Raw genomic sequence first — 23871 nt, 5'->3', positions numbered from 1 at the left:
GGGCCAGAGTGAGACTTCCTAGAATGAATTCTCCTAATTTTGTGTTCGGGATAACCGACAGGGTATAAAATGTAACCCTCGTTATCCTGAACCATGGGAGCCTTACCCTTAACAAAATTAGATAGTTTCTTAGGGGCATTAAGCTTGATATCTCCTGGGCATAAGCATTTTTAACTTTAACATGCTTCTTATTTTCTTTAATAAGGAAGTTCTCTTGGCTATCCAAGAGTTCATCCTTCTCATGAATAGCACTAATCAATTCATTCAATTTTTCTTTTTGTTGCATGTTTAAGTTGGCAAAAAGGGTGAGCAAATCATCCTCATCATCACTAGAGATAGCCTCATCACTAGATGTCGCATATTTAGTGGAAACTCTAGATTTTACCTTCTTATTTTTGCCGTCCTTTGCCATGAGGCACTTGTGGCCGACGTTGGGGAAGAGGAGACCCTTGTTGATGGCGATGTTTGCGGCGTCCTCGTCGGAGGAGGAGTCGGTGGAGCTCTCATCGGAGTCCCACTCCCGGCAAACATGGGCATCGTCGCCCTTCTTCTTGTAATATTTTTTCTTCTCCTTCCTTCTCCCCTTCTTGTCATCGCCCCTGTCACTATCACTAGATAATGGACATTTTGCAATAAAATGACTGGGCTTACCACACTTGTAGCAAACTTTCTTGGAGCGGGGTTTGTAATCTTTCCCCCTCCTTTGCTTGAGGATTTGGCGAAAGCTCTTGATGATGAGCACCATCTCCTCGTTGTCGAGCTTGGAGGCATCGATGGGGAGTCTACTTGATGTAGACTCTTCTTTCTTCTCCTCCATCGCCTTGAATGCGACGGGTTGCATCTCGGGTGTGGAGGAGGCGCCTTGCTCGATGATTTTCTTGGAGCCTTTGATCATCAATTCAAAGCTCACAAACTTTCCTATCACTTCCTCGGGAGACATTAGTTTATATCTTGGATCACCATGAATTAATTGAACTTGAGTAGGGTTAAGAAAAACAAGTGATCTAAGAATAACCTTGACCATTTCATGGTCATCGCATTTGGTGCTCCCGAGGTTGCGCACTTGGTTCACCAAGGTTTTGAGCTGGTTGTACATGGCTTGTGGCTCCTCCCCTTGGTGAAGCATGAAGCGACCAAGCTCCCCCTCGATCGTTTCCCTCTTGGTGATCTTGGTCACCTTGTCTCCTTCGTGCGCGGTCTTGAGTACGTCCCAAATCTCTTTGGCACTCTTCAACCCTTGCACCTTATTATACTCCTCTCCACTTAGAGAGGCGAGGAGTATAGTAGTGGCTTGGGAGTTGAAGTGTCGGATTTGGGCTACCTCGTCCGAGTCATAGCCTTCATCCCCCACGGATGGTTCCTGCGCACCAAATTCAACAATGTCCCAAATACTAGCGTGGAGTGAGGTTAGATGGTGCCTCATTTTATCACTCCACATACAATAATCTTCACCGTCAAAAACCGGTGGTTCGCCTAGTGGGACAGAAGGTAAAGGGGTGCGTTTGGAAATGCGAGGGTAGCGTAAGGGGATCTTACTAAACTTCTTGCGCTCATGGTGCTTAGAAGTGACGGACGGCGTGTCGGAGCCGGAGGTGGAAGGCGACGAAGAATCGGTCTCGTAGTAGACCACTTTCTTCATTTTCTTCTTCTTGTCGCCACTCCGGTGCGACTTGACGCGGGGAGGTGATTCCTCCCTCTTCTTGTTGCTGGACTCCCCCGATGGAGCCTTCCCGTGGCTTGTGGCGGGCTTCTCACCGGTCACCATCTCCTTCTTGGCGTGAGCTCCCGACATAACTTCGAGCGGTTAGGCTCTAATGAAGTACCGGGATCTGATACCAATTGAAAATCGCCTAGAGGGGGGGTGAATAGGCAAATCTGAAATTTATAAACTTTAAGCACAACTACAAGTCGGGGTTAGCGTTAGAAATATAATCGAGTCCGAAAGAGAGGGCAAAAACAAATCACAAGCGAATAAGAGCGGATGACATGGTGATTTGTTTTACCGAGGTTCGGTTCTTGCAAACCTACTCCCCATTGAGGTGGTCACAAAGACCGGGTCTCTTTCAACCCTTTCCCTCTCTCAAACGGTCACTTAGACCGAGTGAGCTTCCTTCCTTGATTTCCCAGGTCACTTAGACCCCACAAGGACCACCACACAATTGGTGTCTCTTGCTTTGCTTACAAGGCTTTGAGAGTAAGAATGAGAGAAAAAAGAAAGCCAACCAAGCAACAAGAACAACAAAAGAACACAAGCCGATCTTCTCACAAGTCCTAAAAACTAGAGTTGAATTGTGGACTTTGATTTGATCGGAGGCTTTGATTTGTGTCTTGGAGTGTTGTGTATTGCTCTTGTATTGAATGAGGAGTAGTGAATGCTTGGGTGCCTTGAAGTGTTGGTGGTTGGGGGTATTTATAGCCCCAACCACCAAAATGGCCGTTGGGGAAGGCTGCTGTCGTATGGCGCACCGGACAGTCCGGTGCGCCAACCACGTCACCCAACCGTTAGGGTTCGACCGTTGGAGCTTCTGACATGTGGGCCACCGGACAGGTCCTGTTCACTGTCCGGTGCGCCATCTGCGCCTGCTCTGACTTTTGCGCGCGCAGTCCGCGCACTGTAGCGTTGTCAGCCGACCGTTGAACTCGACCGTTGCGCTGGCGACCGTTGCTCCGCTTGGCACACCGGACAGTCTGGTGCTACACCGGACAGTCCGGTGAATTATAGCGGAGTAGCTTCCCAAATTCCCGAAGGTGGCAAGTTTGGAGTTGATCTCCCTGGTGCACCAGACACTGTCCGGTGGCACACCGAACAGTCCGGTGCGCCAGACCAGGGCAGCCTTTGGTTGTCTTTTGCTCTTTTTATTTGAACCATTTCTTGGACTTTTTATTGGTTTGTGTTGAACCTTTGGCACCTGTAGAACTTATAATATAGAGCAAACTAGTTAGTCCAATTATTTGTGTTGGGCAATTCAACCACCAAAATCATTTAGGAAAAGGTGTAAGCCTATTTCCCTTTCACTTAGCACTAGAATTGTGTTTGGTGTGAACGAATTGATTGGACCTTGTGAAATAACATATGCATTAATTTTCTAACTTGAACTTAGAAGTTAAGTCGGGTGGTTGTTTTATGATCTGTTTGTGCATGTTTCTTTTGTCCAAGGGCTGAATATCAATCCAAAGATCTTGGTCTACTGGTTGAGAATACAAGAGTGGAGCAGCTTGGTGTAGCTCGAAAAGTTACAATCTCAAGTTCCTCGACGACTGTTATAGCAGATGGTGCCAGTAAAGATGATATACAGGCCATACAACTGCCAAAAGAGTAGAGACCCTATCAAATCTCTACAACTTATTAAGGCAGTAAGGGGTAGGCTGCCATTCCATGTTCTGCCATTCCCATTCTCTGTTCTGCTTTTCCATTCCCCCCTCCCTGCACAGTTGCCATTCTCATTCCCTGTTCTGCCTTTCCCATTCCCCCTCCCCGCAGAGTCCATTCTCATGTTCTGCCACCATTCCCTTCCATTCTCATTCCTTGTTATGCATTCCCTGCCATTCTCATTCCTTGTTCTGCATTTCTCATTCCCCCTCCCCGCAAAGCCCATTCTCATTCCCACATACATCCCACGCCTAGCTAAAAGTAGCTACCACTACACCACATGTGTGTTTATGTCTACATCTATTACAGTAAAAACATTTACTACATCTCTCCCGAAGCCCACCTGCTACCCTTGCACAATGTGTAGTAGTATATTAGTATCACCAGGATTCTTGAATTATATTTTTGAATGTAGGGAGTAGTATTTAAAGAAGAGCCTTGCATGCAATTTCTTTTAATTGTTTGAATAATGTTTTCAACTTAAATTACTTTTTTGCATGTGTGACATTTATTCTCCGTAATATTTTTTCCATGGATCCGACTTGTGAGCCATTTTCATAAACCAACGCCAAAGATGAATACATGTTTCTTACTTGGAAACCCTGAACAAACACCACTAGCAGGAGGCGAGCGTTGGCGTCGCTCATCGACGACGAGAAGAAGCTTGACGACTGCCAGTTCGACCTCTGGAAGCAGTCCTACGTGGCCGCATACGCCGCTGTGTACGGTAAGCTCCGGGGCAGCCGTCACTTGGAAGCGGTCCAGAGCGGCTGCACTGCGTTGTCCATCGTCAAACAGGGGGATCTCATGGTCGTCGCCAACACCGGCGACTCTCGGGTTGTTCTGGGCACCGCATCCAACAACGACGCCATCACGCCGTCCAGCTCATCATCCACCTGAAGCCCAACCTACCACGTAAGTTGCTACTGGTCGGCCATGAATTCTTGTGCGCTGGGACGACGGTCGTTGCTGACGTTGTGTGAGTGTCCTCGAACAAGATGTATGTAGAGGAGTAACACATCTGGTGGTGCAACGGCCAGGTGTATTACCTCGCTGATGAGCCCGGGATGCACTTCGTTTGGCAGCCCAGCCAAGAGGCATCGGTACTCGCCATGTCGCGCACGTTTGATGACTACTATATCAAGGATTGTGGCGTCATCTCGGCGTTGGAGGTGACGCAGAGGAGGACCGAAAGCAATGACCACTCACCATTATCAGGGTAGCTTTTTTGCCGGCATGTCTTTAATTCTCTTCACAAACACACACACTTGCCTTTTTGTTTAAGCAAGCGTGTATGGTGGTGTGTACCTGATGACTGACGATGTACGAGAGAACTTCTACCGGCAGGTGTGGCACGTGCTCTCCAATGATGAGACCATGCAAATCATGGCATATATTGAAGTCTGCATGATACTGATGGTTGCAATGTAGTAGTGAAACAGCTAAATTAAAATAACAAAATTTATGTATGGCCAGGATCACAAATAGGTTATAAAACATTTTCTTATAACAATATAAGACACATTTTATATATAAATTATCATGGTATTATATGTTTCTGTTGCAACGCACATGCACTCACCTAGTATGATTGATGTATCGTCGCAACGCACGAGCATGATACTAGTAATATATATAAGGCAATGGGTCCGAGAAAAATAACAAGTATATGGGTGCCTAGATCGTCATATTTGAGATGCTAAAACAAACAAAAAACTATGAATCATAAACCTAAAATAGCAAAAAAAAACATATAGCCTGGGTATTTGAGATCCTCACAGTTACGGTTGTAGTGGTCCTAGTAGCATCTAAGAATGTCTAGGACTCAACAGTTCTATGACGCATACCAAAAAATCTAGGATTCACAAACCAAAAAGTCAAACGTAAGAGAGTTCGACTCATAAAAATATACTAGGTCATTGCCCGTACGTTGCAACGTGAACATATAATATTTCGATAACTTATATATATACATATGTGTTATATAGTTATGAGATAGAGGATGACATTGAAGAGAAACTCAAGCATGTGACGCACGGGCACTCACCTAGTGTATTATATAAGATAAGTCAGTGCCCGTGTATTACATCTGGAACATATAATATCTCGATAACTTATATATACAAATATGTATTATACGATTATGAGATGGATGACAACATCCGCGAGTCGTCCGGAATGATATCAAAGAGAAACCCAGGCCTGCAACGCACGGGCACTCACATAATAGTGTATTATATAAAATTTAACAAGAAGATTTAATGGCAAAATTTCAAAATCAATAAATATAAAATAAACATAAGCATAACTATCTATTTCATCTATTTTTTACATAATACGATCAAGGTACTCTTGTATATTTCCAGGACTGTTAAATCGATATGTGTTCCCCTCGTATGTCAACAGATCAATAAATAAATTCCTACGCAGAGTCGTACCATCCTGTAAAAATGGTATAAGTAATATTATCCTTAACTACAAATTACATATATGCTATTATTCTCACCATACTAAGTTACGCTTTTAAACCATTGTCCCACCACTCCATAATGTGCAGAGCAAAATGACCAGTATTAAGACTGAAAATGTTACCAACTTTGTTATATTATGAAATTATAAACATAACATCTATATATATGACATAATAATTTTAAGTAATTACCCTTTTAAGTCGATTGGAGCATTAGGTCGAATTGAATGTCGCCACATATAAATGTCATGTGACCATCCAATACGTTCGACACCGTATACATCCTTATATTTCTTCGAAATAAGAAGAATAGCTTCCCAAAATATTTTTAGTGGTATATCTTTGCACCATTCTAGAGTAGGTGTGAAATTAAACACATACACAAATTTGTTTGCATGATTAATAACGAAAAGTACATAGCCGGTAGAGTATCTCCATGGCATAAGAACCTGTAAACCATGAGACATTAGAATTATATGTTTGCACAATTTATTTAACTATATAGATCAAAGGAATTCTGACTTACAAATTTGCAAAGTGTGATGTAATAATTCATTTGAGGCCAATTATTTAATGTTTTTATCAACTCTATCACGCTATGATCCTTATATGACTTCGCTTCTTCGTCAAAACCACACATTTCCTAGAGAAAACATAATAATATAATAGGGAAGTGCCCGTGCATTGCAACAGGAACATATAATACCATGATAACATATAATAACACGATAACTCATGTACAAATATGTGTTATACCGTTATGAGAAAATGTTTCGTAATCCATTTATGATACTAGTCATACATAAATTGTTATTTTATTCTAGTTATTTCACCACTATATTGCAATATCATACAAACTTCTATATATGACAGTATAATACTCGTGTGTTGCAACAACATACAAATATTGGATGCAATGTTAGTACGCAACGATAAATAAACAATACATATACTATCATCAACCTCAATGTGTGTAAGTGTGTTATATGCAAAGGGAGCATTGCTCAATCCAGGAACGAAAAAATGTAGGAAGGTCTGATTTTATTTTGGATAACAATAAACCTATAATTTCAGATGATATGCGATTATATTTTATAATAAACCTATCTTATGTCTCCTTTTTTAGATGAATTAGATCCTTTATTCTTTATTTTTTTCTATTTATTAGGCTTTGGTAACGAGAGTCATATACTCATATCGATGCCTTTATTGATTGATCCACGGATACACAAAAGATAAAAATAAGAAAAATAAAAGTATTCATGTAATCAAGCCATAAAATTGCATGAAGACTCCATCCGATGGGGTACAATATATTGCAAAAAAATTGCAAGAGTGTGGGGCTGCACCAACAAAATAACAACTGTGTGAAAGAGGAGCCACCTAAAGATAAATCTTGTACAAGAAATATGAGAATTCAATCATAGACCAACTAATAGAATAATCGTACAAAAATAAGTTTGGCCAGCAAGCAATGTTCTTAATTAAATATCCTGATGTTTGCAGTCATATCATTTAACACTATGACCAGATAAGAAGTGACTCAGTACCAACAGTGGTGAGGTCACACATTTCTCAATGGCGAGAACAACACCATCCTTTGTCTTCAACCCAATCGCAGTGGATCTCAACTGTATTAGCAAAAGAAATAACAACATAAGCATCACTTCATCACGAAACCCCACATGAATCCTGCAACTAAAAGGTCCTAGCATTTTAATACAAGTATTTGTCCTTGAGCTATTCTATACTTAATGCCAATGGCACACAACAACCTGACTGGCAAGGGATAAAAACTAAAAAAAGCTTGGCATTACATCTCAGATGACATAGTACCAAACTAACGAGACACACAACCACAAAACATTGCAAATCACAAACTTAAATTAGTAAGAACAAGTGAGACATCTCCAGAGTCTAGAGTTCATCATACAACACCATCCATTCATAAATCACAATAATTTGTTAATCATAAGAAACCCACCTACTCCCTTTCAGGTTTTGCACTCACACAACTGCCAAACCCCCAAAAATATGCCCCGTACAGCCACAAAAACACATAACTTCTGCTAACACACAACAAAACCACATACCGCAAGTCGACATCTTGGCATCCTCGTTGCTCAGATTCAATCGAGCGCCTCGCCCTCTAGCTACGACCAGTGTTCACCTAAACAGCAAACAACGGAAACCTATTCAGTTTAGGCCAATAGGCCATAAATGGCCCTGCAAACAGTCGATGCAGACCATGTGGACGACGCACTGGGCAGTGTAACCAGCGATCTAGAAACGAAGTGTTTCAGAGTCCTGGGAAAATTAATCACAAACAAAAGCAGCAAGCGAGGAGGCGAAAGGGCGCGTTAAAGGGATACCAGCTTGGCCGTCTCGGGTAGTAAAAGGAGACTTGGGAGAGAAACAATGTTTGTCTGTAGAAATAAATTGAACAACCACAACATAACACAAAACAACAGTAGTTGGCTTGGTTAAGCGTGGGCTCCCCTATAGAATCAGTCACAGTTCGAACCTTGTACACCACATTTTTTTGCCGCGCGGGAGGGAGGCGAGTGGCAGAACAGCCACCGCGCGGGAGGGAGGCGAGTGGCAGAACAGCCAGAGGCAGGCTACCCTTATAGCCTCAATAAGTAGTATATAGAATAAATATATGGGCTTATATTTGTGATTAGAAGTGAATACAAATCTTAGCAACTCGCAAATAAAATAAATTTCTAAAAAGAAGTTTTTTAGGAGACTGTGCAGCCACTGAAGTAATGGTACATTATTACTGGGCCCTTTCTGGGCCGGCCCAACCAGGGGAAGTGGAGGAACGGGTCTAATCGTTTTTTCCGCGAAACAAACGCCATCCGCCCGTTAACGACCTCCAGGAAGGACCGCACTCCTTAGTCCTTACACCCACCACCACCAGACCCCTGTCGCACTCGTGTGCCGGCCGGCGACGGCGATGATGGCGACTGGCCGATCGCTCGCCGGGGTATACTCCGCCAGAGCCACCCGCCCCATGCCTCTACGCGCCGGCGCACGGGCGCCCTGCGCCGGTGCCGCCGCGGCCGAGCCTGCGGCCGAGCACGTGCGGAGGCTCGTGGCGGAGTTCGACCCGGCGGTCCCGCTGGACTCCGCGGTCACGCCGCCGAGCGGGTGGTACACCGACCCGGATTTTCTCCAGCTCGAGATCGACAGCGTCTTCTTCCGCGGGTGGCAGGCTGTCGGTAGGCTCGATTCCCCCGTCTCGACTTGAGCTGCGAAAATCCATTTCCACCGAAGATTGTCCGTCTGCCAAGTGCCATGACTTAGGAGATGACCTGTTAGTGATTGTTGGAACCATAGGGTGTGTTTGGTTTGATGAATAAAGTGATCTATCTTCTTCTCACTCCTCACATAGAATGAGTCGATCCATCACCACCCTATTTCTCATAAGCTAATAATTAGTATATATGAGAAGTGGGTTGATTTCACCAAAATTGATGAAATTAACTTATGATGCATCACCTCATGAGGCATTGGATGACTTCACAAACCAAACACACCATTAGCCCACAAACCAAACACACCATTAGCAGGCGTGCTAGTGATCCATTCCCATCACTGGATGAGTGGATGGGACCGAGAGAGTGAGAGGGTCGGGTTTTTGCACTCGAGCCTTATGCTTCCATTGCTTTGTCTTTCGACTATTAAGACGTTATTAAGAGAATGGTAATAGGATCTCTTACCGGTGGTAATGGTAGTTATAATTGGATTGATAGTAGTATCTATTACTACCGGAAAGAGCTCAACTAAACAAAAGTATATCCATTACCCATGAATTCCAGGTTTAGTACTGCAATGTAACACTGGCTGGTTAGGATTTGTATTTTTAAGATCGACCCATAATTTATCATCGCATACTATTTCTTCAGTACATTGTTCACTAAATGTACTGATCTACATGTTCACATGTTTCAGCTTCTGCCAGCTATGTTACCCTGACACGGGGATACGGATATGTGATACGTCGATACCCCGATACACCATTTCTCAAAAAACACTGATACGACGATACGTAAATATATATTATAAATAAAAATAAATAGCAGGATTATTAGCGACGTACAAAACTACCTTCGCTGCCACTGGCCTCAGTAGATACAGAAACAGAAGCATTTGAACTCGCTGGTCGCTGCCATGGGATCTAACAAGACCGGAGTTGTACCGGTCAACAAATTGAGAAGCAAGGAGTTTGAGAAGCAAGAAGGGAAGATAAGAACACAGACCTACAGATTGATTTGTGGCAAAGGTGTGCAGGCAGACACAAAACACACCAACGTCGACCTGTGGATCGATGGGCGTCACTGTGACATGGATCGGCGACAATGGCCACAAACCCACAGTCTGGCAGCGGCAGCTACAGACCCACCAATCATCGGGCGGCAACTCCAATCGGCAACTGATGACCACATATCGATTGCGACAGCAGCCACGAGCCCACGGCTCATCAGGCGGCGGCTCCAATCAATGAACGGCAGCCACAGACCTCATGGCGGCGGCACCAATCGACGGCTGGTAGGCTGATAGCCACAGACCTCACTGCGCGCCGGCGACTGGCAGGCTGACGGTCACAGACCTTGCGACGCGCCGGCGGCTGCTCCAATCGGTGACTGACGGGTGACGGCAACGGTGGCCACAAACCGGCAAACTACAGTGGAGGCGACCGGACCGGCGAACTACAACAGAGGCGGCCACATACCGACGAACTGCGGCGGTTGGGGACGCACAAGAGGAGGCAGGGAGGTGGCTTTGGGCAGTGATTATGCGATACAGGAGCACGAGTGTATACTACGAACTAGGGTTGGGACGTATCCCGCAGGTATCGGAGAGGTATCCATGGAGTATCCGTCTTTTTTTATTTATTTAAATCTGTAGAAATATCCGATATTTCTCCGGTACGTATCCGTAAGTATCCGAGAGGTATCCGTATCCGATACGTTATCCGACACCATTACGTGAGTTTTGTGAAGTATCTGCGCATCATAGTCTGCCAGCATCCGTAGTTACTCTCTGAATGCTCATTCCGTGACACCTTTTAAATTTACAAATGCTCTTTTCCAGGTCACATATGGCAAGTGAAGAACCCAAATGATTTCTTCACAGGAAGGTGCTTACGTCTTGTTTCGATGCCTCAGTAGTTCCAGTTAGTAGTAATTTTGCTACGCCTTTCGTACATATATAAATAATTTTGCTACCTCAAAATGCTTCTAAATATGGTGATTTATGCTGGAGACTGCTAACCTTCACTCATCTAATAAGATGAAGCAACAGGCTGGGAAATGTGGAATTTGTCGTATGTCGGGATGCAAATGGGAAACTTCATGCTTTCCACAATGTGTGCCGACATCATGCTTCACTCCTTGCATGTGGAAGTGGTCATAAGACTTGCTTCCAGTGCCCTTACCATGTGAGTTCCTTGATGGAAAACCTGTAGAGACGGTTCGTCCTTTGGTTCTATGCTGACATATTCCTTTCTTTGTTATCCTAAGATAGCCACGTTATTTTTTCTTTAGCTAGCTGTTTATATTTCAATCATGTTGTGTGAGATACTAGCCATGGAACTTTTTAGGGATGGACATATGGATTGGATGGCACCCTTCTGAAGGCTACAAGAATATCAGGAATTAAAAACTTCAATAAGAATGTATATGCCAAGTTCTTTCCTCAGCCTATATGCTTATTAACCCAACAACACTACCTAATGCTTGTGTTGGCAAACAGGATTTTGGTCTCATACCAATCAAGGTGGCTACTTGGGGACCTTTTGTGTTGATCAGATTTGATGATGAGTCCACTGAAGATAATGTTTATGACACAGTTGGAAATGAATGGTTGGGTAGTGCTTCAGATCTGTTGGGTACAAATGGCATTGACACTTCACTGCCGCATATTTGCAGGCGAGAATATATTATCAACTGTAACTGGAAGGTTCATTATTGATAAACTTCATGGCTAACGATTTGATCAAGTGTCTCTCAAATGCAATGAGTTTCTCTTAAACATGTTATAAACTATTCTATATTTCTCATGCAGGTCTTCTGTGACAATTACCTAGACGGTGGATATCATGTTCCATACGCACATGGGGATCTTGCATCGGGTCTGCAGCTTCAATCCTATGAAACACTTGTATTGTCCGTAAATCCCTTTTCTCGGTTTGTCTTCCTTCATCCATGGTCCCAGTTCTAATCCTAGTACAGTGTGTTATGAATTGCACTATATTCAATATGAGGGCACTAGGCCCGAATATATATACACCGATACAGGAAGAACAAGGACTCTGTATATGAGACGAATACAACATGGACATATGCATAGACATCTAACCAAGACTCTATATATGAGATCGAATGTGAAGTACCACGTTATTTTTTTCTGTAGCAGACTAGCAGTTTCAGTCGCTGTTCCTTGTAAGGGTGGATAATTAAGCACCATCTACGAATTTCTCGCAGACATATGAAAGAGTTAGTGTTCAAAGATGTGAAAGTGCACCAGCAGAACCAGATGACTTCGATCGCTTAGGGACAAAAGCTCTATATGCCTTTGTTTATCCAAACTTTATGATCAACAGGTTAATCCACATTGAGAACCTATAATATTTACTTCTCTCACTTTTTGTTATTTCTTGGTTACTTACAAGATGTGTATCACTACTGAATTTTCAGATATGGTCCATGGATGGACACTAATCTAGCTGTCCCATTAGATTCAACCAGATGCAAGGTGGTATTTGATTATTTTCTTGACAAGTCTCTGCTGGTAGAGTCCATTTTCTTAACCTTCTTTACCAATTTCTGATCCTGCAATGCATATCATGTGCACTGCATATAATATCAATGCAACCATATGCTGTATTTTATGAATCTTGGGTGGTGTGTCATGATAGTAGCTTAAATTGCCAAGACAAGCATCTTTTTTATTACAAACAGATCTTGCTTGTCCTTGATGAAACTAGCAGCATCCTTTGACTCTGTGATTTGGTAGGGTAGTTTCAAGTTGTGAACTAGTAAAAGTCAGTGTTAGAAAATCTTAATGTTTTGGTCAATTATTTGTCTGCACAAACTTACGTACTTTGCCAGTGTATCCGCATGGACTGTCAAAGAATCCACCTAAAAAATTATTCAGTTAATTTTCCCATATTGAACTTGCAGGATGACCAGTGCTTTATCAAGAAAAGCCTCGAAGACAGTGAGCAAGTACAGGTAAAAAACCATAACACTAATGCTTGGTAGTGGCTTGTGAGCTTATATGCTCAAGTTCGTAGTCCAGTATATGCTCAAGTTGATAGTCCTATTTCTTCTTCATATAATGGTTTCACAACCCCCGTACGTGTTCAAGAAAAGAAAAAACATAGTCCTATCAACATGGTTAACAATGATATCAATATATATTTTGGTTGAGTAGTTATCAGATGTATTTCTGGTCTGCTTATGGAAGAAATTCTGTATTAGGTCGCAGGCAATGGCATCATGTTCTCTATGGGGCATATTGCTAATACTATGGTCCTACAGATACATAGCAATGTTTATGTAGGATACATATCATGCAGAGGCCGGGAGAGAGTTTTTAAAGACTTTGTATCAACTCTGTTTGGTCATTAAAAACAACATATTCTTAATTGTCAAAAAAAAACATACCACGCAATGTGGGAAACAAACACAATCATGAAGCCGTTTCACATTGACCTGCAGCAGCATGAGCAAAGAGGTCTATGCGTTTGACATAGGTGTGTTTATTAGGGAAAACATTTCAATGTTGTTTTTATTATATTAGATAATATGTTATTATGTTGCACCTGCAGATAGAAGACATTGCACTGTGTGAGGGGGTTCAGCGTGGCCTGGAATCGCCGGCCTACAGTGTTGGAAGATACGCTCCGTCTGTGGAGATGGCCATGCACCACTTCCACCGCCTCATGCATGCTAACCTTAGTGAGTACTGAGTAATTATTCTCATGGACGCATCTTGCAAAGTTGTACAGAACCAAACGCTTTTTTTTTGGCAGGACACTGCATGAACACTGTTCTCTATTGCAATCTTGTGAATTCAGCCACATTTCAGTTACACAAAAAACATGTTTGCTGGTTATGAATTTTTTAGATGCATAAAATACTTTCTGAAACTGCTCTCTTGACAGTCTGCCTTGGTGATCTTGCAATGAACCTCAGTAAACTATAAATAAATTAGCATCAGGCCATGGTAATTGGTAGAGAATACAGCAGTTAACATGTAATCCCTCCGTTCCAAAATAAAATTCGTTCGTACGATAATTAATGTATTTATTTTATGTGTCTAGATTTTTTATCATTTGTTTAAATATAGATATAAAAATCAAGAATTAAAACAACTAATATTTTGGATCGGAGGGAGTACAAATTAACGTGTTTGGTTGTAATAAAATGGAGATTATGCGTCACGCCATCAGGTGCTGCCTGCAGGAACTTCCTCGCGATTTTTAAACAACCAAAATGGAGAATGAATTATGATATTTGCAATGATAAATAAGATATTGAACAAAATTAGTGGCATAACAGGGAATTTTTTCATATAATAAGCCTTTGACTCGCTCACTGCAACTCCACCCAAGTCCCAAACAGACGCCTATATTTATCCAGCTCGAATCACGAATCGAAAAAATGCCTGTAAATGAATACTCCCTTCGTCCAACGTTTTAAAACTTTAACCAACAATTTAGCAAAAAAACATATGCTTTTAGTGCATACATGTTATATATTTGAATTCATATTGAAAAATACTTTAATATGATGCTTAATTTGCATTTGTTGATATCATATTTTAAAAATAAATTATCGTCAAAGTTTCGCTTCAAAAGACATCTCAAAAAAAATATCTGTCCTATTTTTTTGGGACAGGGAGTACTACAGCGTTGTGTCAAAGAAAGTTGGCCAACAACTGTAGCAACGGCAGCGCATTCAGGGAGTATGGTTCGACGAACGCGAGAGCAAATAGAAATTCCGGCTATTCAAGTTACAACAGAATCTAACAGGATACACAGGCGACCAAAAAAATTCATTTACTTGTCCATAACCTTCCTTTTTTCCCCTTCATATAAAGAGGAAACAGCCCAAATCTCCAATGGATGCTGGACCCTACAAGCTTCTGTAGTCAAGGACAGTAACTTCCTCATCAGGGGCATCGAGGTCGTTATAACTGCAACAAAAGCCACGTAAGAGCTGCATGGCGTTACTAAAAATCTCCAAAAAGTACAACGCCATTTCTAAGTTCATCAACAAAAGAAATAACTAGCATTCAGCCCTTCACAGCAACAGAATAGCAAGATGAATATCAAAAGCAAGCAAACATGAGGAAGAAGAGATTCAGGAATTGGGGGATAAACCTTCTCAGACGGCGAGGGTCATGGCGGAAATTCGGAGGCATAGCTATAATCGGTGCTGAACCACCCAGCATTGGCCCGAGCATTCCTGTGCTGCCATGTGGTGCGCCATTTGGTTCAAACGGAGGAGGTGGCCCTTGCTCTCTCAGCATATGCATCGCTATCTCTGGAGGTGCAGGAACAAATGGTCCTAGGGGACTGAAAACAATGGCAACCACAATAGTTAGCACTTAGCAGTCCATAATTGCAATCAGAATATGATGAAATGCATGTCTTTTCACTTACCCAGCACCAGGTACTGGCATCAATATCGGTGGAGGGGGGAATTCAGCAACAAAAGGAGCATTAGAGGGCCGTCCACGGAAACCATCAAACATCTGATCATCAGGCCCATCACGGCTTGGAGAGTGATCGTCTCTACCATATCTGCCTCCATCTCTCTCAGCTTTATCATGTTCTTTGTTACTGCCACGGTCAAATTTCAGACGACTGTCCATGCTAGGTCTCCGTCTTCCTCTGTCCTGAAAATAAGAAGTTGATCGTGTATTAAGATGTTGGCCCAATTCACACTACAATAAGCATCAAATTTGTCAGCAGACTCATGTATTTCATACATTTTGATAGCAGCACACCTACTAAACATACAAAATCATCATCATCCAAATTTGAATTCCCCCGAGTTTTTAACAGGGTGTCCCAAAAAGACAGACTGTTGACACAACTCACTAATTGACTAATCAGCTACATTATTTTGCGAGTTATATTAATCCCACCCAGGCAGCTAAAGGCTAAGCCATCCTTAACTCCCTCACAACCCAAGCAAGCAGTCAGACATTCATTCAAAATGCACAACAAGCAGACACCTCCGCTACATCCCTAAGACTATCTCCAGCAGTTTACCCATACTCAAACTCTACTCTGCGAACACTGCAGTCTACAGTGCAGAACAGTCCTTATGGGTAAACTTTAGGTGAACTGCTGGAGTCGGTCTAAGGGCATAATGCTTCGCCCTCAAAAGTTGGCAATACTATGGCAGTGGAGCTCTGGTCCAATAGGCCAGTATAACAAAAAGGCACAAAGCCACAAACAATACAGTGTCCATCACCGAAAGAGAAGAAAAAAAAATCCTAACATAGATTAAGTAGCAATAAAGCAAAATGGCACATAAAATGCTTATATGTGAAGCAGAAAAATAGATTTACATAATGTCCCCAAGAGAAGAAGCATGTTAACCATTACACAAACAGCCTACTCTAATCGAAGTTTTAATCATTATGACCACACACATGTAATATGTCAAAATAACACTACTTTGTAGATTAGAAATTTTATTAAAGCAAGAATGTGGAGTGTGTTATTCTTACTGGTGCAGACAGTTGCATCACTGGGGTTCCACCTGGTGCATTAGGGTCCCTGTTTAAAAAACGAAAGAACTAGATAAGTATCACACCTCCTAAACTTCAATGATACTGTTTTTTAGCTGTAAATAGAGCATCACATATACATACTTCATGTAGTTTTGGAAATAAAGATCCTCTCGAACTTTTGACGTAGACTCCAATACAAGGTCTGGATGTTTGAGCCTCAAATGCTTGTGGACAAACTCAGGAGCATGAAAAAGTTTTGTACAGCCCTTGGCTCCACAGCCATATTTCCATCCATATTTTTCATCCCTGATTTTCCTGACGAGAGGTTCTAAAACTTCAGCAGCTGCTGCATCAATTTTGTCCTTAGCAGTAAGTATGACCAGTGGGTCTTGACCATTCAGTCTTTCCTGCCAGAAAGTATCCAGCTTCTTCTCCCAATCAGCAGCACTGACATCAGATGTGCTAGAAGTCTTACTGTCTACTCTCACGTGACGAAGGCCCTTGGCCTCATGCGACTCTGACGTGCCATAGTAATCAACACCATGAATACGCCATAAATAGGTAAGAATAGTGTCTAGGAGCTCAACACCCTCTAGGCCTTTGACAGTCGTTAAACCTCTGATTATAATTATAGGCCCCATAGATCCTATGTGTGATTTGTCTACATCTGACTTGTCATGATCACCACTTGACAGTACATTTTCCTCAATGCCCTTCTCAGAATCAAGCTTACGCACAAGAGCTAGAGTTTGCTCTATGTCAGCTTGGACTCGGCGTGATTCAGAACTAACTGGATGAGCCTTGAGGGCACCAGAAATAGAATCAGTTCCCTTTGAGGAATCTTTGCCATGCTTTCTTCTCTTGTCATTGTCCGTATCATCATCAGAATTTCCATCACTACCACCTGGTTTACTTGCTGCACCCCCAGTTATTCCAGGGCCTCTGTTCATCAGGATATCAAGCTATAAACAGCTCATCCATAAAAAGGCATCATGACACAAGCAAATGTGAATATAAACTTACAGGTCCAGAGTTCCATTCTGCAAATCAAGAAAGAAATCCTTTGCTATAACCTTGCAACGTTCATTCCTCCTGCATAAACCAACAACAAATCGTTAAGATGAGCTGGAAGGATACCATTCAATGAACAGCTTTATACTAGAACATATCATGTCCTAGATATTACAAGGCCAAAGTCCACACAGAATACAACTCCACCTTTCGATAACAGATAATAGGTTAGTTGGGTGGTACTTGTCTTTCAGCCTGCAAGTGTAAGCAAACAGAAAAGACAATTAAGTGAATGCACCATATGTAACTCCTGCATACCTGAAGAGCACAATTAGTGTCTGAAACGTACCAATCTTCGTTTTTGTGGAGATCAAAATAAGCACGTTTCTGAGTTGTGATATACTCAGTTCTATATTCTTGGTACCTGGATAACACAGCACAAAAGTTGTTAAGAAAATGGGGCACATGTATTATATTTCTCAAAGTGTTCTTTTGTTATTGGCTTACCTGCGTTCAGCTTCACTTGGTGAAATATCATCCTCAAGAACTAGCATGAACTGTTTGTATGTCATCAAACCTTCCCTGGAAAGATTCATAACTAATAATATCACAAAAGCACGTTGCCACAAACTCAAATTATGTTCTAATACTTCTGTTTGAAATGTTACTTAGAATAGATAGCTTCAGAAACTTAAACAAATAGGAAGATTAGAAAGAAAAAAATGAGTGCTCATAAATATTCATAAAATGCATGGATTTGGCATGCAACTGTAATCTTCAGTAAGAATCATTGATTTCTTTCGTTTGGATTAGCTCAGACATCTGATCAAATGAATACCTCCTAGACTCCCTAAGGTATGTTGTAAGGCCGTGCTCAGCAAATCGTGAATATGGCCGTGCAAAACACTGTTTTGTACTGTAAACTACATTGTTTACAAGCTAAAGTTTGAAATAGGATGTGGGATAGGAGGTGGGATACAAAGTCTGCTAGAGATAGCCTAAGCCTGACCATACCCAAGAGTATCAGAATAAGAAAGGTTTTATTTGTTTCAGTAATTCAGTGTTGCTCACTTGTCTAGTTGGCAGGCTTCCACTTGCACATGGAGTTCATATGAGGTCTTCAAACCAGAGTGTTTTTATGAAAATTTCGAGTGAGAATTGTTTAGAGCGATAAGGATCCCAATCAAATTCTATCTGATTCCATGGTTATTGAAATGTCGCTTAAACGTCCATTACGCGTCGTTTTTGGACGTTTTAGGCGTGTTACGGACGTTTTATGTTATTGGGCCTCCCAAAGGCCCATCAAGCCCTAGGTCAAGACGCCGGCCTTTCTCTCCTATCCTCCAGCGCCGCGGCCCGCCTCCCTCCTGTCTTCCAACGTCGCCTGCTACAACACCTCCAGCCGTCCAGCACCGCCCGCTCCAGCACAGGATCCAGCATCGCCTCCCTAGTCCCTCCCTCCTCCAGCGCCGACACCCATCGCCCGCCGCCAACAGCCAGCGCCGGCCACCTTCAACGCTGCCAACAGCCAGCACTGTCCTCTAGCTCCTCTAGCAGCCAGCTCCGCTAGCAGCCATCAGATCCTAGGTAAAGACGCCAGGTCACCACTTCATAGTCGCACTGCTCTTCTATTTAGTAAGTGATCTGGTTCAAGGTCAAGAACTTTTTTGTCATCCTATTTGGTTGCTCCTCTATAATTTATTTGTACTCAGCAGTCAACACTCAACACTTGCTTATCTGTTCGCACTCAATGTTCTTGATCAAGAGTTCAAGACATGGTATTTGTTTTGTGAACTCAAGTAATCAGCTTATGAGTATGAACATATCCTATCTTGTCGTTTTAACGTTCGCTTCAAAGTTAAAATGTTGAAAAGGTGGCTCCTAACGTTTTATCGTTTTACCTCTTTAATAACCATGTCTGATTATACAGGCTCCTAATTCCAACAGTAGAAACTAAGGTTCCTAATCCTATGGTATTCTGTACCTTATTTATTTATTGTAGTGGAATAGAATTCTCCTTATTTTTTCCTTTCATGTTAAAGAATTTCAAAGATACGAGTAAAAAGTCATCATAGCATTTTGCATATCATTCATTGGTTGTTAAAATTAAAGATGGGTGAAATAGAAAAAAAAAGGAAATACATAAGTGGCAGGATAAAACAAATTTAATCAGGGAAAGTAGTGATCTGTGCTTTTCCTTCAAGTTAGCTCAAACATGAACATATAAAACATTAAATAAGAAAGAGCAGAGAAAGTATAAATCAACTCTCAACAGCGTGCAAAATTGTCAGGCAGCCCATTTTTAAGAGAACAAGACCTGTAATGTTCCATGCTATACTAGGGACTAAGAATCATTAGTGTCCCTCTTCTAAAGAGGTGTCAACAATTATTAGGAGCTTCATTGCAGTAACACAGGAAACATTATTGGTCAGAAGTATAAATTTCTGAAGGGTTTTGACCTGTTAATTTCAAGAATTGCCAATATAAATGTATGCATAATGTGATATGCTAGGGGGAAATCTGTGAATGGTTTTGTATTACATTGTGAAGGAAAAACGAAGCCTCTGCTGTTTGCTTGTTAACGGATAGAGAATGTTCTCATCAGATTCTCCATTTGACTGCATCCAAAACATATACAGCCTCTACTTTCATGTATATACCTGCATCTCAATATATACATTAATACATATACTAGTAGGGGTATACTGGAGGAAGTTATCTGTTGTAGTAGTACAAACTGTAAAGGGCACATAAGGCTTGCTGGTGGTGGGTAATAAGAGTAATTAGGTTGCAAAGTAGAGAAAAACTTTGTCCTGATAAACTATCACATCTTTTGCTTCCAAACATCAAATATGGGAAGTTTCTGAGAAGATTCTCTATCCGTTAAAAATGCATAGAGCAATTAACAGTATGAGGCTTGGTTCAAACTCCCCACAAGCAGTTATGAGTTCTGATGGTTCTTGTACAGTGATAGCAACAAACCCCCACAAAGATAAAATTTTGAAGTGACTCATAATGAGGACTCAAGAAAACAAGCAAATAAAATGTTGCTGAGTCGTCAGTAACGTCATCAGTACCTTTGGGTGACCCCTGGACCATCATTGGCCGCCCCATACCCCGAATCAGGCCAATCTGGGTATAAAAGTTGCATGTTAAGTGATACTCGTAAACCATAAAGCAAATAACAGGAAGTCATATGTCACAAGCCATGAAAGCAAAAAAGCAGCCATTATATATAGAAGCAGAGAACAAATAACTTGGCAGGTTCATGTGATTAACAACGTACTGTAAGATCTCCACTTCTTTAAATTTCAAATTCATAATCACATCTGCTGCTCAAAATCTTCTCTTCTGAAGATAAAGATAACTAATATTCCTATAACTAGAATTTGCATAAGGAGAAGAGTCCTCACCTGGACCACGGTTCAGATATCTACCATGGTTTCTGTCATCATCGTACCCACCTCTGCCGCCACCTCGATCATGGTCATAACCTCGCCTGAACAACCCACACGGTAAGCATAACATACCCACGTAACCCACCAGCAAACACTTGCCATGCAAAGAAACCCCGACGGCCAGAGCCCCTCACCTCCTATCATCGTACCCGTAACGGGGCGGGCTCCCTCGGCCCCCGCGGCGGTCGTACCCGTCGTCCCTCCGCGACCGCTTGAACGGCGGCGACGGGGACCTCCTGGGCGGCGAGTGACGGCGGCTGCCCCGGTACGGCGGCGGGCTGGGGCTGCTCCCGCCTCGCCCGCCGCCGCCACGGTGGTCCCGGTACCTCTGAGGCCGCGACGAGCCGAGCGGAGGCGGTGGCGGCGGGGAGCGGCTCCGCTTCCGGCTCGGCGCCGGAGGCCCGCCGGGCGGAGGCGGGGGAAGCCGCGGCGAGCGGTCCTCCGGACTGTCCGGGGGTGGCGGCGGCGGGCGGCGCACGCGCGGCGCGTCGGAGGCGGGCTCAAGCACGTCGGCCATTCGCGCGGTGGGGGTAGGGTTTGGAGCCGAGTCCACTCGAGCAGTTGGGAACGGAAGCCGGCGGGTGGGGAAACCGATGCACGAGAGTCGATGGCAGCTGAAAGAAGCGTCTAGAAATTTGGTGTTAGAGCAGCTTCAATAGTTATATAAATTTTAGCTCTCTAAATCACAGATTTAAGAAGTTACTAAATGACTTTTGGAGTAAAAAAAATGTGAGTTCTCTAATAGTTCTCTAAATATATGTTGTCATTTTGTTTTGTATCTATCCATATAAAAAATAAGTCACAAAAACTATATAATGCAGTCAACATTTTTGTTTAGGGAGTTGTTAAATGGTTGCCAAATGTAGAGAGAAAATGAGGTTAGATGACAAGTTGTTAAATTTAGAAAGTTCATTTAGAGAATTGTTGGAGAATAGTTTTCATGTTAACTGCCTAAATTATTGATTTAAGAAGTTTTTTTAAGAACTACTGGAGTTGCTCTTAGGACTGTTAGAGCAACTAGTTCTCTAAAAGACTTCCTAAATCAATAATTTAGGTAGTTAACATAAAACTATTCTCCAACAGTTCTCTAAATGAACTTTCTAAATTTAACAACTTGTCATCTAACCTCATTTTCTCTCTACATTTGGCAACCATTTAACAACTCCCTAAACAAAAATGTTGACTGCATTATATAATTTTTGTAACTTATTTTTTATGTGGATAGATACAAAACAAAATTACAACATATATTTAGAGAACTATTGGAGAACTCACATTTTTTCACTCTAAAAACCATTTAGCAACTTCTTAAATCTGTAATTTAGAGAGCTAAAATTTACATAACTATTGGAGTTGCTCTTAGGGCATATACAACCCTTAACGGTACTTCATAAGACACGGTTAAAACACAATATAATAGGAGAGGAGATGTGTCTAAAACATGTGTCTTATTATATTTATTGCATCAATAAAAATATTTAATAAATTAAATGAACTAATCAACTAGTCTCCTATCTCGAGAATAAATACAAGACACAGTATCTTTGTTAAGATACATGTTTTAATTTTTTTACATGTATCCTTTTAGACATACAGACACACATTTTATATGCCCTTAGGCTATCACTCGTACTAATCTAAATTCATATTCCAAAGACTAGTTCGAGAATTTCATTTTCTCAATAGATTTCTATTTTCTCAAAAAATGAATTAATTTCATTTGGAAAGTAAAATCCCTTGGAAAATCCGAAGACACAAACATTTCCATGTGGCCCTTTCCGCTTACAGTCTGGGGAGTAAGTATTCACAATCAGGAGAAAAGTAGAGAGAGGGCAAACAATTAAAGGAGACATTGTTGAATACTCTACAACGAAAGGGACCCGATTAGGGATGGCGACGGGGAATTCCCCGTCGGGTTTTAGCTCCCCAAACCCGTCCCCGCGACGAAAAAAATTCTCCACGGGATCTCCACGAACGCTTGCGGGAGACATTTATTCCCCATCCCCGTTCCCCGCGGGGATAAATCCCTGTCGGGGATCCCCATCCCCATTAAATTATAATTAAATTGTACTTCATTTGTTATTAATGTAAAATATTGTTACTTATACACATTGTTAGATGTAAAATTCATTATGTGCACATTGAAATTAATGTATTTATACAACGGGTGATCTCTTGACAAGAAAAATTCTTTACTTTTATCATTAATTATTACATAAAAACATTGTCACAAGTAAGTTTAACGGGTCCCCGCGGGGAACGGGGATGGGGAATGCTTCTCCATCCCCGTCCCCGTTTACCCGTCGGGGAGAATTTTTCTCCATTTACATCCCCGTGGGGGAAGAAACTTCCCCATCCCCTAATAGAGGAATTCCCCGCGGGGAATCGGGGATCGGGTCCCCATTGCCATCTCTCACCCGATGGAGTTCCACAGCACATGTTCCTTTCATCGATGTGATTAACTTCCAAACCGATGAACCATGATCCAAGCGACATGTCTTCATTTGCTATTTGTGCAAACACCCCTTTGTATGTCATGAACTTGAATTAAATATACAGATTGATTGAAATATAAGTCTTTCCAAATGGCATATATCTGCCCTGTAGCAAGACGGAAGTACCTATTTCCTTCCTCCCCAAATTTCCAGTACATAGGTTCATGGTACTTCATATTTATCGATGTTTCGTACCTCGCTCTGACAAGTAAATTTATTGTGAGCGTTCCGGGCTCTAGTGGGTGTGCGCGGAGAGCGCAAGGTTTATACTGGTTCGGACAGAACGTCTCTACTTTTCAGTCATCT

At 42.1% G+C, this 23871-nt stretch overlaps 2 protein-coding genes across 2 annotated transcripts; one reads left to right on the top strand and one right to left on the bottom strand.

Annotated features, from left to right (window-relative positions):
- The first annotated feature begins 8712 nt into the window (after window positions 1-8712).
- Window positions 8713-13967, top strand: LOC778432 (CMO protein). Its single transcript, NM_001112456.2, has 10 exons — window positions 8713-9064; window positions 10941-10986; window positions 11151-11286; window positions 11449-11523; window positions 11601-11807; window positions 11913-12008; window positions 12332-12450; window positions 12545-12638; window positions 13031-13081; window positions 13681-13967. Exons 1-10 carry the CDS (start codon window positions 8800-8802, stop codon window positions 13819-13821), a joined length of 1230 nt encoding a protein of 409 aa, NP_001105926.2. The 5' UTR covers window positions 8713-8799; the 3' UTR covers window positions 13822-13967.
- An 880-nt stretch (window positions 13968-14847) lies between these two features.
- LOC100382107 (Putative SERRATE-related C2H2 zinc-finger family protein) lies at window positions 14848-21449 on the bottom strand. The gene is made up of 12 exons (NM_001174868.1): window positions 21205-21449; window positions 21026-21111; window positions 20690-20744; window positions 18120-18194; window positions 17962-18036; window positions 17820-17867; window positions 17625-17693; window positions 16743-17543; window positions 16599-16647; window positions 15520-15755; window positions 15238-15432; window positions 14848-15073 (listed from the first exon to the last, which is right to left on the bottom strand). Exons 4-12 carry the CDS (start codon window positions 18182-18184, stop codon window positions 14914-14916), a joined length of 1698 nt encoding a protein of 565 aa, NP_001168339.1. The 5' UTR covers window positions 18185-18194; window positions 20690-20744; window positions 21026-21111; window positions 21205-21449; the 3' UTR covers window positions 14848-14913.
- Window positions 21450-23871: the final 2422 nt, after the last annotated feature.

Source organism: Zea mays, chromosome 6 (assembly GCF_902167145.1).
Source record: "Zea mays cultivar B73 chromosome 6, Zm-B73-REFERENCE-NAM-5.0, whole genome shotgun sequence".
In the NCBI taxonomy this organism is placed as follows: domain Eukaryota; kingdom Viridiplantae; phylum Streptophyta; class Magnoliopsida; order Poales; family Poaceae; genus Zea; species Zea mays.
The sequence above is the reverse complement of the archived record's forward strand: the minus strand, read 5'-3'. Positions and strand labels throughout refer to the sequence as shown.

Excerpts from the sequence above, each read along its gene's own strand:
- LOC778432 (NM_001112456.2), top strand. The coding sequence starts at position 8,800 with ATGATGGCGACTGGCCGATCGCTCGCCGGGGTATACTCCGCCAGAGCC. Across the intron at positions 11,808-11,912 it reads TTATCAACTGTAACTGGAAG|GTCTTCTGTGACAATTACCT; the intron begins GTTCATTATTGA and ends TTTCTCATGCAG. Across the intron at positions 12,451-12,544 it reads CCAAACTTTATGATCAACAG|ATATGGTCCATGGATGGACA; the intron begins GTTAATCCACAT and ends CTGAATTTTCAG.
- LOC100382107 (NM_001174868.1), bottom strand. The coding sequence starts at position 18,184 with ATGACATACAAACAGTTCATGCTAGTTCTTGAGGATGATATTTCACCA. Across the intron at positions 18,037-18,119 it reads CCAAGTGAAGCTGAACGCAG|GTACCAAGAATATAGAACTG; the intron begins GTAAGCCAATAA and ends TGTGTTATCCAG. Across the intron at positions 17,694-17,819 it reads CTATTATCTGTTATCGAAAG|GAGGAATGAACGTTGCAAGG; the intron begins GTGGAGTTGTAT and ends TGGTTTATGCAG.